The 12936-nt window shown below is 38.4% G+C and overlaps 1 protein-coding gene across 1 annotated transcript; it reads right to left on the reverse strand.

Annotated features, from left to right (window-relative positions):
- Positions 1 to 2587: 2587 nt before the first annotated feature.
- RNF180 (ring finger protein 180) lies at positions 2588 to 9922 on the reverse strand (the record flags this gene model as incomplete). Its single annotated transcript, XM_010141371.1, has 3 exons — positions 9821 to 9922; positions 7221 to 7316; positions 2588 to 3556 (listed from the first exon to the last, which is right to left on the reverse strand). Coding segments are annotated over exons 1-3 (1167 nt in total), but the record flags the coding sequence as incomplete, so codon positions are not given.
- Between the last annotated feature and the right edge of the window lie 3014 nt (positions 9923 to 12936).

Here is a 12936-nt window from a genome sequence, read left to right on the forward strand (position 1 = left end):
ACTCAAAAGTAACAAATCTAGCAAAGACTAAAGAGTCTGGAGAGCCTGCAGATGACACAATGGTGCAAATGCTTTTATATACTGTGCTTTTGCATCATAAGAATCTTTAGACTTTTTAAAAAACAAGAATTCAATATTAAGACATCCAGATTTTGGGAAAGTTCATTATTAGCAGTTTCAGAGAAGCATGTTACAAAATAAGAACAAGATTTCAAAATATCACAATGCCTATTAAACAAAACAAAAAAACTTCCCGAAGCTGAAAGAATATATGCATGTCATACTGAAAAGACTCATAATATGTCCCAGACCCATCGCATTTTCAAGCTGCTTCTTTCATTTAATTGAGAGAGACATCCTCTTTGTATCTCCCTCTCAATCCTGAATTCACTGCTGTGCTTCAGTTACCTACTGTATTCTAAAGGCTCTGTTGACTGTATGGAGGAAAAAGCTCAAAGTCACTTGGTGACTGAGCAGAGTAGAACTGTATAAGGACAGCAGAATATTAAGGGTGAAAATTAAAGGACTAATGAAAGATCCATATATGAACTACTGGTCGTATATATATACGGGCTGCAGTAATCACAGACTGGTGGAGTTCCCAGTCCATCAGGATATGGGTCAGGGCAAGAGTGAAGTCAGGAACCTGAATTCTAGGAAAGCAAACTTGCAGCTCTTCAAGGAGTTAGTCCATAGGACCCCTTGGGAAATGGTCTTCAGGGACAAGGGAACGGGACAGAGCTGGTAGATCTTCAAGGACGTTTTCCAAAGAGAGCAAGAGCTCTTCATCACCAGGTGTAAGATATCAGGCAAGGAAGGCAAGAGACCAGCATGGCTGAGTGGAGACCTGTGGCCAAACTAAAGGGCAAGAAGGAACTGCATAGGCAGTGGAAGCAGGGACAGGTGTTCTGAGAAGAGTATGGGGACACTGCCCAATTGTGTAGGGATGGGGTCAGGAAGGCCAAGGTGTGGCTTGAAGCTGAACTTGGCAAGGCATGCAAGGAATAACAAGGGCTTCTGCAGGTATGTCAGCCAGAAAAAAAAGGTCAAAGAAAGCATATGCCCTCTGATGAACATAAATGGCAAACCTGTAACAACCAACAAAGAGAAGGATGAGGTACTCAGCAACTTTATTGCCTCAGTCTTCACTGATAACATCTCTTAGCACTCTCCATGATATTTGAAAAGTCCTGGCAGTCAGGCGAGGTTCCTGCTAACTGAAAAAAGGGAAACATTGCATCCATTCTTAAAAAGAGTAGAAAGGAGGACCCTGGGAACTACCAACCAACCTGTCAGCCTCACCTCACCTCTGTGTCTGGGAAGATCATGGAACAGGTCCTCCTAGAAACTATGCTATCGCACACAGGGGACCGGGAGGTTATCGAAGACTGCCAGCATGGCTTCACCAAGGGCAGGTCTTGCCGGACCAACCTACTGGCCTTCTACAAGGGAATGACAGTATCAGTGGACAAGGGAAGAGCTATGGATGTCATCTGTTTGGACATCTGTAAGGCCTCTGACATAGTCCCCACAGCATCCTTCTCTCTAAATTGGAGACTTACAGATTTGATGGGTGGACTGTTCAGTAGGTAACTCATGAGGTTCAATATTCAAGGCCAAGTGCAACTTCCTGCAGCTGGGTTGGGCCAGTCCTCAGTATCAATACAGGCTGAGGGGATGATGTGATTGAGAGCAGCCCTGTGGAGAAGCACTTGGGAGTACTGGTGGATGAAAAGCTGGACATGAGCCAGCAATGTGCGCTTGCAGCCCAGAAAGCCAAACATATCCTGGGCTGCATCAGAAGCAGCATGGCCAAGCAGTCCATGAAGATGATCAGAGGCTGGAGCACCTACCTCTTTGGGAGGACAGGCCGAGAGAGTTGGACTTGTTCAGTTTGGAGAAGAGAAGGCTCAGCGGACACCTTATTGCAGCCTTCCAGTACCTAAAGGGGGCTTCTAAGAAAGATGGGGACAATCTTTTTAGCAAGGTCTATTATGACAGGACATGGGGAATGGTTTTAAACTTAAAGAGACGAGATTTAGACTGGATATAAGGAAGAAATGTTTTACGATGACGGTGGTGAAACAGTTGCACAGGTTGCCTAGCGAGATGGTAGGTGCCCCATCCCTGGAAACATTTCAGGTCAGGTTGGACGCAGCTCTGAGCAACCTGATCTAGTTGGAGTTAATTCAATATAGCATTATTTAAAAGTTAGGAAATCCTGAAATGCCAGAGTTTCTCATTTAGAAGATCTGAATGTTTATTTTTCCTTTAACCACTCTGAGTAAATTTTACTGTATATTTTTCCACTTTAAATTTATTATTACATCACAAAACAATGGAGAGGTCAACAGGAACTAGTTATATATACCCACCAAGGTCTCATTTTACACAGAAAAAATATTACTGGGTTGAATTAGAAAAACTACAGGTAGGAAAAATTCAGAAATCCTTGTTTGCAGGATACCTCAGTCTAAAGTATGAGGTTAAAACAGTACTAATAGACAGCATCAAAAAGAAGTCAGAATTATTTACAAAAGCAAGCCAAACTTTACAAAATGTGGCACAAATAATTTTAAACACCTACTTGTTTCTGCAGCCACCGTTCTCGTCTTCTTTGCTTTCTCTGCATGCTTTTCAACTTGTTTCTTTCTCTCTTACTCCGCTTTTGGTTGAAGGAAATACTCATAGGTTGCAGAAGACCAAAAGTTGTGACATATTTTTCCTCTTCTACAGCACTTGTAGGTGAAGAAAGGTTCATCACAAAAGGTGACTCATCAGCAATGGCACTCCCAGTATCTTTACTCCCAGTAGTAGATGGTCCAGTAACTTCGAAATCACACTCACTTTCTGTTTCTCTATGCAGTAATGTGGTAAAGGAACTACCTTGAAACCTTTTTCGTAGTTTGCCAGCCCTGGCACTATGTAAGTCCTGAAAAGATCTACAGTCTTTCCTATTGGACTCTAACTGCAAGCTACTTTGTGTGTAAACAAGTGGACTGTCATTTTGGCTACAGTAAATTGTTCCCATACTGCAAGTTTCATATAATATAGGTGACAAAACAAGTCTCTCTCTGATATTTAAATCCAAACTACGTGATCTTCTGTGAAAATGTTTCACAGTGCACACATCATTCCTAGGACAGGAAGCAGAAATATTTCTTTTTTTATTTAATGCATTTAAGGGAGGTTTTTTACTTTTCATCTCAAATCTGGGAGCTCTTACTTCTAGATAAAGTGCTTCTGTTAATCTTCCAGTACCATTATTATCTCTGGCCGTGTATGAAAGCTCTCGATTTTTGATTTTCAAAGATGCAGTTAGCATTTCATGGCAGGTATCCTTGCTAAAACCAGACTGAATTTTGAAGAGAGCTAAGTGTTTTCCTACTGATTTTGCCAATTTAACAGAGAAAGCTGGCTGATAGTCAGTCCGACTTTTGCAGAAATGTATATTTACTAACTGTCCACAGGAACATTTTGTGTTGCAAACAAAGTTGAAGCCCCCTAACCAGGCCTCACAGAACGGACAGTGCAGTTTTCCAATTGTCCACTGTGCCTATTGACAAGAAAAGAAGAAAGATACCCATCATATTCATTGCAAAATACCCATCACATTCATTGCAAAAAAATTGTTAAGAAATCATTACTGGAGTTACTCTTCTCCTTTAATAAAAGGGTTTATGTTTTTAGGTTTTGAACACAACAAAGGAGAGGGCACAGCAGAAAGAAAATCCACCATAAATAATGTTCTAGTCAAAACTCTGCTTGTTGCAGTGATAACTAATTCTAGGAAATCTAGAATATACTTTGCAAAATGTAGGGGCTTTGAAATATGTTTAAAATTTGTCCACAGATAGAATAATGCTGCAAAACTAATGAAAATATCAGATCCTTTCAAGCAGTGAAATCAATTTACCATGTTAATCTGGCATTGGCAAGCACACTTTCTCAGCTGAGTCTTCTGAGTGCTGGTACATTTCTTGCATACTAAGTACAGTGGAAGGAGCTTTCTTACAAAGACAATATAGCCTTTTACTTTGCTTACCCAACAAAATGGTACTTGTATTTTAGTGTATGTAGTATTAAAACATAATCTGTGTGCAGATACCATCACAAATTCATAATACTCTAAGGAGTATTAGGGAATTCACAGAACTTTTTGTAATTCTCTGAAATTCATTTCAATCCTAAAGGTACCTTTTCAAAAGAAAATACGTATCAAAGTTCTAGAAACCCCTGCATATTTACACAACTACTAGTATTTTTGGTAAATATATTCATCTGTCAACAGAAACATTTTTGAGGATTAAAGATATATAAGTGCTTCTAGGAATAAAGCCCAGCTTAGAAACGTTATAAACTCCAGTCACACATCACTTACTGGTGTGCCTGAGTGGGGTTGAGCCGTGAATACAGAAGCAGACCAACATTTCTCGTTAAAGCATTGCTTTCAGTTGTAAATGCCTTTCAAGGTAGTTTGGGAAGATGATTCCATAACTGATATTTGTCTGACTTAAAGCATCAGGAATTTTACATAAAACCAATTTTGCAGTTTCTAGAAAATAACAACAACAACAACAAAAAACCCCACCACCCCACACCCCACTCTCAAAAAAAAAAACCCAACCAACTTTTTTGCAGAAAAAATGCTGGTTTTCACATGCAATGCTAGTAAAAGTCCTGCAAACACTTCTTTGAGAACCTTATTCCTCCTGCCTTGTGCATTAAAACCCCAAAATTTCACAAAGTACCAAAGACATGCCTTTCATTGCACCTCTGTTTAAATCTGGGCATCTTTAACTTAAAGAAGAGAAATATCCCAGTTTATATATGCCCAAATCCCTGAAAATTCCTTGAACACGCAGTCTCTCTCTCTAGTTTATAAGGCTGACCACTATGTGCATATGCCATTCCCAAAGTAGAATAAAGCTTTTTCAGAGACTTACTGTAAACTTCCCACAGTCCAGTTCCTGGATGCCATGGGCTAGAGCACTAAAATTCAGGGAAAAGCACTTTCTAGTGCCTTTAGTGAGTCTTTTTGGCACTCAGGCACTATGGAATAGTGACCTGGACTTCCAAATGGAGGGGAGTGATTCAGGAATGTCAGAGAAGAAGGCTAGCAGCCTGGCAAAATGGGAATGCAAGAGATGGTAGGGAAGAAAAGGGACATCTCTGTGTCCTATGTGCACAGAGACTGGGAGATGAAGTGCAGTACAGGGGAGTCCAGGACTGATTTAGCATGAGTTTGGAAACAGACTGTGGACGCATTGACTCAGTAAAAGAAGTAACAGCCTACCAGTGGAGGAGGCGGTAGGGGGAAAATCAGCAAAACCTGAAAAGAAGCTGAGGGTACACAGATTTAATGATGGAGCATAAACAGGAAAAACTGGGAATGGTTAGCCAAAGAAGCTAAAAGAAGTGATGAGTGATGGGGAAAATAAAATGTAGGTCAATAAATGTCACTAGCAGTGCTAGCTAGATATTTATAATTATTGAAGATTATCTATACAGTAATGTGTGCATGAAACCCAATGAGATGGGTTAAGAACAGGGACAGATGGCAAAAAAAGAACTGGCTGGTAAGCAGTGGGTTTTTACAGCCTGCAAATAGACTTTGTGCTTACATAAAATGGTTTAGTCTTTGATTCAGGAGTCATACAGGAGAAAATAACATGTTCACAAAATTATTCAGAGCCCAGAAGGATCTGGGGATAAGCTAGAATTGTTTAAAAAAATGCAAACATTTATCCATAAAGATCTTCCCAGATGAGTCAGAAGTGAATGAGGCAAGAGTTCCCAGGATATTAAAGCACAAAATGAATGCTAAAATATCGAAGGTGTTCACAGAGAATTGCATCCTCTGCTATGAGAGGCGCATTGCTCCCCTGCAATCTGGAGCAAATATGGTAAGCTTTTTCTGAGCAGCCTACAGATCTTCTATTTCCCAGTTCTCCAACCTGACACTCTAGACTTTCAAATGCAGAAGGCTAGCCATTTACAGCTGAAGGTAAAAAGGCTATTATTAATATCAATATTGAATCCAATTTTACCAAAAATATAACATGTAAAGGACTGTAAAAAACTGCATCCTCATAAGGCATTCAAGATTAGGCAATTCTGCAAGTGCGGAATACCTCATCACTCCAAGATTAATGTTTCTGAAACAGATAGGTATTCGGTCATGCACTTTTGAAGTATAAGAGATCATTAATTTTAAAAAGAGTTTAATAAATATTTAATAAAATAATACATAAAGCAAAAAAATGAAGGAAGATGAAACACATTTTCTTAATTTCTGAACGCTTAATTTTACAGTCATAACTTTTTGTATCATTTTTTGTATTGTTTGTGTCAATTTTTGTAGTGTTTTTATGGTGGATTTGCTTAAACCAGAAGTTACTGAAACGTGGTAAAAGACACCGAAGTCTAAGCAGAAAGGAATGCAGATATCATTTGCTTCTCAAAATCAAAGACTCATCAGAAAAAAAAAACCTACTGAAAAAGAAAAGCACTGTTTCTGCTTATTATATCCATGCAACAACATTAACTTCTAGACCTAAAATAACTTAATTACTCAGCTGAAGCAATCAGTACAACAGGGAAGTTATGGGATGGATTGTAGTTTCAAAAGGGCAATTGAAACTCAAAAGCAGTGACACTGGCTTGTCATCAGACCTCTGAATTTGCCAGAAGGTAACTACCTATTTATATGACATAATATAAAAGACATATCATATCATATTTCAACAATTGATCTCTCAACAACCACGGTTTTATGGAGAAACATGCTTCTTATTGTACTTACTGTACATTAGTACTGCAAGATACGATGATCAAGACAAACCAAACCTCAAAGCCTATATGTTAAATATAATTTGAAGTACTGACAAAATATGCAGTGGTGCCCATGACAGTTATTAGGACATATATTAATATGTCCAAATCTATATATCTCCAAATCTCTACATATGTCCAAATCTCTAAATGGGCAGGAACAGAATTTATCACTTGCAGGTTTTATGCGTATGTATAAAAAAATAAGAGGGGAAAAAATACTTTGTAAGTAGTATTGATAGAAATTACTGAGAAAAAATCCCTCAGTAAGAAGGTCTCTGAAATATAAATACACATGGACCTTAGCAGAAAAGTGCCCTTGAAATTTGTTCCCCTTTCTTATTTCACATTTTGAATGATAAAGATGTGAGCAAAATAAGACCTACCTTTTCAATGACACATTTCACCCACTCTGGAATGGCTTCTAAGTTCACATGCCATACATTGCAAGACTCCTGAGCAGCAGCTGAAGGTTGTGATGACTGCTAAAAACATAATTATTGTATTGACATTCTATGATCATGTAAGCTTTTCTTGTTTGAATATAGCCAGGAGACAGTTTTCCAAACCCAGTAAATATTTTGTTATAAACTGATAAAACTGAAAGATATTGGCTAATTCTTTAAGCTAAAAATGAGGTAGATGCTGTCAATGATTCTCTCTTTCTGAATTTGAGAGCATTGGACAGACTCCACTGTGTCAGTGGTGTTTGGAGGGGGTTTTGTTTTCTTTACAAGAACAGAAAGTGTGCAATTGCTGATCTTCCAAGTATATTCAGAAATTGATTTCACAAGCACTAACAGGTGGCACAATTTTCCAGTAAAGACAGGAAAATTTAAGTTCTAGTTCACATGAAGGTTGTGGTTAGTACTGCACAACTATGCCACAAATGGTTTTAAATTAATTTCCTAGAGCTTGTTAGAATAACTAGCAGAGACACCAGGGACTCTTAGCAACTTTTGAGTTTTTACTGCACTGATGTGACCAACTGAAGAGAAAGCAAAACCTAAAAAATTGTAGAATTTCATTAATTGATACTAAGATAAAAACAATTACCTAACTACCTTTCAGCAGAGATTTGATACAAGCGGCATTAAATCTTTTTATACGGTTTAGAATGTCAGTAAAGTTATAAAGATGGCTAAAAATAGAAGGAAACTCTGGTGAGTGTTACTTAAAACCAGATGTTAAAATTCATGGAAAATTACTAACTCCGATCTTATGAAACTCACGGGAATAAAAGTTTCATTATGCTGAAAATTGAAAGTGGGGCTAGCTACAGAAGCTTTTAGAAATTCTCCAGCTAATGAGAGCAGACAGATAGATGCATTTTCCATGTCTATGCTATCATCTTCCTCCTATCTGTGGAGGGTGCCTGTACATCAGCTTGGATAGAATTCTGATTTAAAGTGTTTATACAGCATGCGTAACGTCAATAATTGGTTTCAAGATTCGTTTCAAGATTTTTTTCTTCTATTCATATTTCAGCTGTGTCTTTGACTGAAGGTCTAAAATCCATCAGGAGAAGCCGACAAACTGAAAACACTACTCTTCTCATCATAGTGCATGAAGCAGCCTTCAGGGAGGAAATTTTTACATGGATTGTGAAACACTGGCACAGGCTGCTCAGAGAGGTGGTAGATGCCCCATCCCTGGAAACATTCAAAGTCAGGTTAGACAGGGTTTGGAGCAACTTGATCTAGTTGAAGATGTCCCTGCTCACTGCAGGGGGGTTGGACTAGACAGCCTTTAAAGGTCCCTTCCCACCCAAACCACTCTATGATTCTATGAAGTCTTTGCTTCCTATGTCTCAAGAAGCAGTGTTAAATTACAGGGTTTTATCTCCTATCTACATAATTAGAGAAGGAGCTACTTCAGTCTTGTGCTCAATGATGTTGGATCTCCACTCACAATTAAAAGCTTCACCGTGGGGCACAGACAAAGATATGTCCTTCCTTTCACTACATGATTTCCATGAAAAGAGTTGAAATCTGTTCCACCCATCCCCACCCCCCCCAAAAAAAGCCACACATAAGAAAAACTCAAGTATAAAGCATGAAAAATGTTCCATAAAAACGTTCCAAGCTCTGTAAGTGGAGTGATTAAAAAGGGGTTTATTAATAATTCTAATTATATTAGGAATTTAAACAGTAATAACTTTGTTAACCTTTATCGGTTATACCTTTCTCCAGTGTCAAGAAGAATGTTGTTGCATTTCTTGTGCATTAATAAAAAAGATAAGCACCTTTGCTTCTATTTGGTTTTTTGCTTTGATTCAAGACCATAGGATGTAAGCACAGTCTTCTTGGCATATTTGGAAAGACTCTTAACTCTTTACGATTAATAACTACCATTACAAAGCAACAGGGAACACACTGTCATTGTGTTATCCCATAGACTATTTTACTGTTTTTTTTAATAAAGATTATGTAAATTACTAAGTGGTATTTTAGCCTGGCAGGACATCCCCCCACCATCTCAGAACACAGTAATGTTTTGAACTATTTTTGTGCACAGACCACTCCTCACTTTTTCAAAAAGGAAGAGCAGAAGTTTCTGATGTAGGAATATTGGGACACAGTTAACTACCGTGGTGGAAATTAGTATCACTATTTAAAACACACCTTAGAAACAAATAGTTCTTTTTTAAGAGATATCAAAACAAACAAAAAAAAAATACTGCATTAGAACTGTCAAAACCAGAACACTCTTTTATATTAAAAATGATAACACTATATACTCCACACAAGCTAGTAGTCAGAAGTATCACGAATACTAGCCTTCGTGTCACAAACCAAAAAAGTAATCACTGTCTACTCCATTTCTCTAGCATTACTGCTCACATTATCCTCTATGAAATTGTCCATATTTTACTACTTTTCTCCACAGGAGGTTAATTACTGAGTGAGGGCAAGTATAACACTCCTTTATTTAAAACCAATGGCACTGGAAAAAGTTACAAAATACCTCCAGATGCTATACTTACTTCAGATGGTTCTTTTCCTTGACATTTTACAAGGCAAACAGAACTTGCTATATATTTTCTACATCTCCAGCAACGTAGAACATCAGCCTCTTTGTTACTCATTTCAACCTGTGATTCTTCAGCTTGGTATGTCTATCTGTAAAGACCACAAAACACACAATTCAGCCACCTGTTGAAACAAAACAGGCTCTCCTCTTGTGACTCAGAAGTGTATCACTATAGAGGAAGGAGACAAATACCTTATTTACAATCATTCTCTGATGTTGTACTGCCTGCTACTTAGATATTTTAAATTGCAAAATGAAACAGTTGTTTTTATTTCCAGGTTGCTTTACAGAACTAGAAAGCAACAACAACAGATCAAATACAAAAATAAACCAACTTCCTCAATGTTTAGACAAAAGACATGAGAACTCCAGTTTTCCCAGAAAATGTCCACAGAAATGCCATTGCTGTCCTACACATTAAATACACAGATACACATATATGCAATGCCTCATACAAATACTGGATTTTGGAATATTTTTATAGTTAAATGCAGTTTAAACATAATGTTCTGGATCTATATTAATAAATAACTTTTTATTTGTCTTGTTTTGCATCTAAAACTGTTAAAAGCCATTTCATTCTCACCTTGCTTCGTCTTTCAGCAAAAAACGCCAACATAAAAGATACCAATTTGTCAATGTGAACTAGGCAGTGTAACTCTTGGTGGGACTTTTCAGCTTGGCACTGGGCTGTGTTTCTTGTGGCTGTACTGTGGCGGATCACTTGCCTTCTGTGTGCTCATGTTTGCCTCCAAAATAGCATGTAGACATATCTGAGTATTAAAAAGCCTATGCTCCTCCATGGCTCTTGTTTTATGCCCTTCAAGCATTTTTCTGTGATTCAATCCCAGAAAAGCCAGGAGCAGAAAATCCTAAGACATCCTTCCCAAGCCAGAGTCTCAGTTCCCTTTCTTGAAAACCATTCATCTAACCTCCTCTTACAGTCATTTGACAAATATCTCACAGCCTTCCCAAACTATTTAATTACCTTCTTACCTTCTGTTATTTTAACTTTCCCTCTAACATCTAACCTAAATTTTCTTACAATTTCCCTTATCCATTGTGAATACAGAGAACAAAATGGCTCCTTCCACGCAAGAACATTTTACAGCTTTAAACACCTATTATGTATTAGCTTCCCTTAAAACTTGCCTTTGGACTAAATAAATCCAGTCTTTTCCCTCTTTCCTTGCAGATCATGCCTTCTTGATCTCTAACTGTCACTGCTATTCTGTGAACTCTTTCAAGTGGGTCAGCTATTCTAGGACAGCAGTGTTCAGATCTGAATGCAGAACTCAAAATGAAGTTCTAGGCAGACTACATAAATTTTAATGGGAAAAAAAAAAAAGAATGCAGAATGTCTTATTAGGGTGGAAACTTACACAAAATTAACTAGATCCATTTGAAAATGTTGCTTCTTACATTTATAAGGGCAGGAAACACTGGAAGATTAAATAACAACTCCCCCCCAGCAAACAATTTTAAAGTAATTTCAGCATGAGATCCTTAAGATTTTTCAGATTCATACAAGCTCATCAATATGTCAAGGAAAGAGGAAACAGAAACTGTACTTTTTCTCCTCCCTCCACTCTGCCTGGAAAACCTATAAGCAACACCACAGAAAGCTAGTGGAGCTGTTCACAAAGAAAACAACAGAAAATAGGTAGAAGGATCAAGAAGCAGACATAGCAGCCAGAGAAACAGTACAGAGCTGATCAGCTTCCTTTTTATTCATCACCCCTTGAACAGTACACTTTCCCTTCTGGCAGCCTCTCACCAGCAGGAAGTCCCTTTTGATAGTTATACCCATGTTTCTTATACAATCCAAACCGTATAATGTATTAAGCTTTGGTATTTTTTTTCTCAAAAAGATTGCTAGAAAACATGAAGTAAAACCCCAAGAAAAAAAAAATCTCAAATGTTCAAAGTAAAGAACTAAATACAAAAACCTAAATTTATGTTGAAAACCTGGTCTCGAATTTTTTTTCAGCTAGTTTGCCCCTCATCCCCAAATGCATAAAAATAAAAAAATAATTACAGCAGGACAAGTGGTTCTCTGGCTTTTTGTTCAAAAGTCACCTGCGATCCGTTCTGAACACTGCAGCCATGAAGACTGCAACAATAATTAGGTTGCAGCAATAAACTAAGGCAGAGAAATTTGAGCATTAGTTACTGGGAGTGTTGAAAAAAATATTGGAGGAGTGGCATCTTTGAAGGAAGCTAGATGAGCTGTCCTAGCCAACAAGTGTCCATACCAGCAGTTCCTCCTTCCAGAAAGGGAGGAACTGACACTTCAAAGGGCACAGAATCAGTCATGGAAGGCATTCAGGTACACATAGAAACTTGCTGCTAGCTTCTGATCTCCAAAGTGTTTCTGCTCAGAGACACTTTTAAGAACATATGTTAATTAGTGTTTCTCAATAAAGTAACACTTAGATGGGAAGACAGTAAAGAACATTTATTGAAGAACTGCCTCCAGAGTACGAGAGAAGCAAAGAAGCAAGATGCATGAAGAGCTGTGCCATCTGCTCCTGTGCCAGCTCTTGGTCAGTTTTGAACTGTTCTACCAGTTCAGTTATTGTGTGATCAGCTTCCATATCATGGACCACTGATTGATGAGAGACGGTGGCCAGTGTGTGATAATCCTGTGGCAAGAGTAGCCTTTGTAACTAAAAGGCAGTTAACATTAAAATGGGAAAGAATATTACTTGCAATGTATGATTTAACTTGCTAAAAAAATCCTGCTGCGTGCTGATGATGTCAACAGGTCTACCAGATACAGCAAGAGCGTTAAGTGTAAAACGCTTTGACCGGGAACAGACCTAACAAGTCAATGGAAAACCACGGATCGGCGCATAATCTCTTTCTTGCGTGAGATGCTGCAGACCAGCACTGCCTGGTTTGTGCTCTTGCACAGACAAACGATAGCTGTTGCACAAAATAAAGACTCGATGGAAGCAGGAATACAGTACCCCCGTCCCAGTGTAACACGAGCTCCCGACCCTAAGTCGCCAGGCAGCACGTCCCCAGCAGCTGCCCCCGGGAGCCTCGCCGGTATCCGGACATCGC

This window comes from Buceros rhinoceros, unplaced genomic scaffold (assembly GCF_000710305.1).
Source record: "Buceros rhinoceros silvestris isolate BGI_N320 unplaced genomic scaffold, ASM71030v1 scaffold3218, whole genome shotgun sequence".
Taxonomy (NCBI): domain Eukaryota; kingdom Metazoa; phylum Chordata; class Aves; order Bucerotiformes; family Bucerotidae; genus Buceros; species Buceros rhinoceros.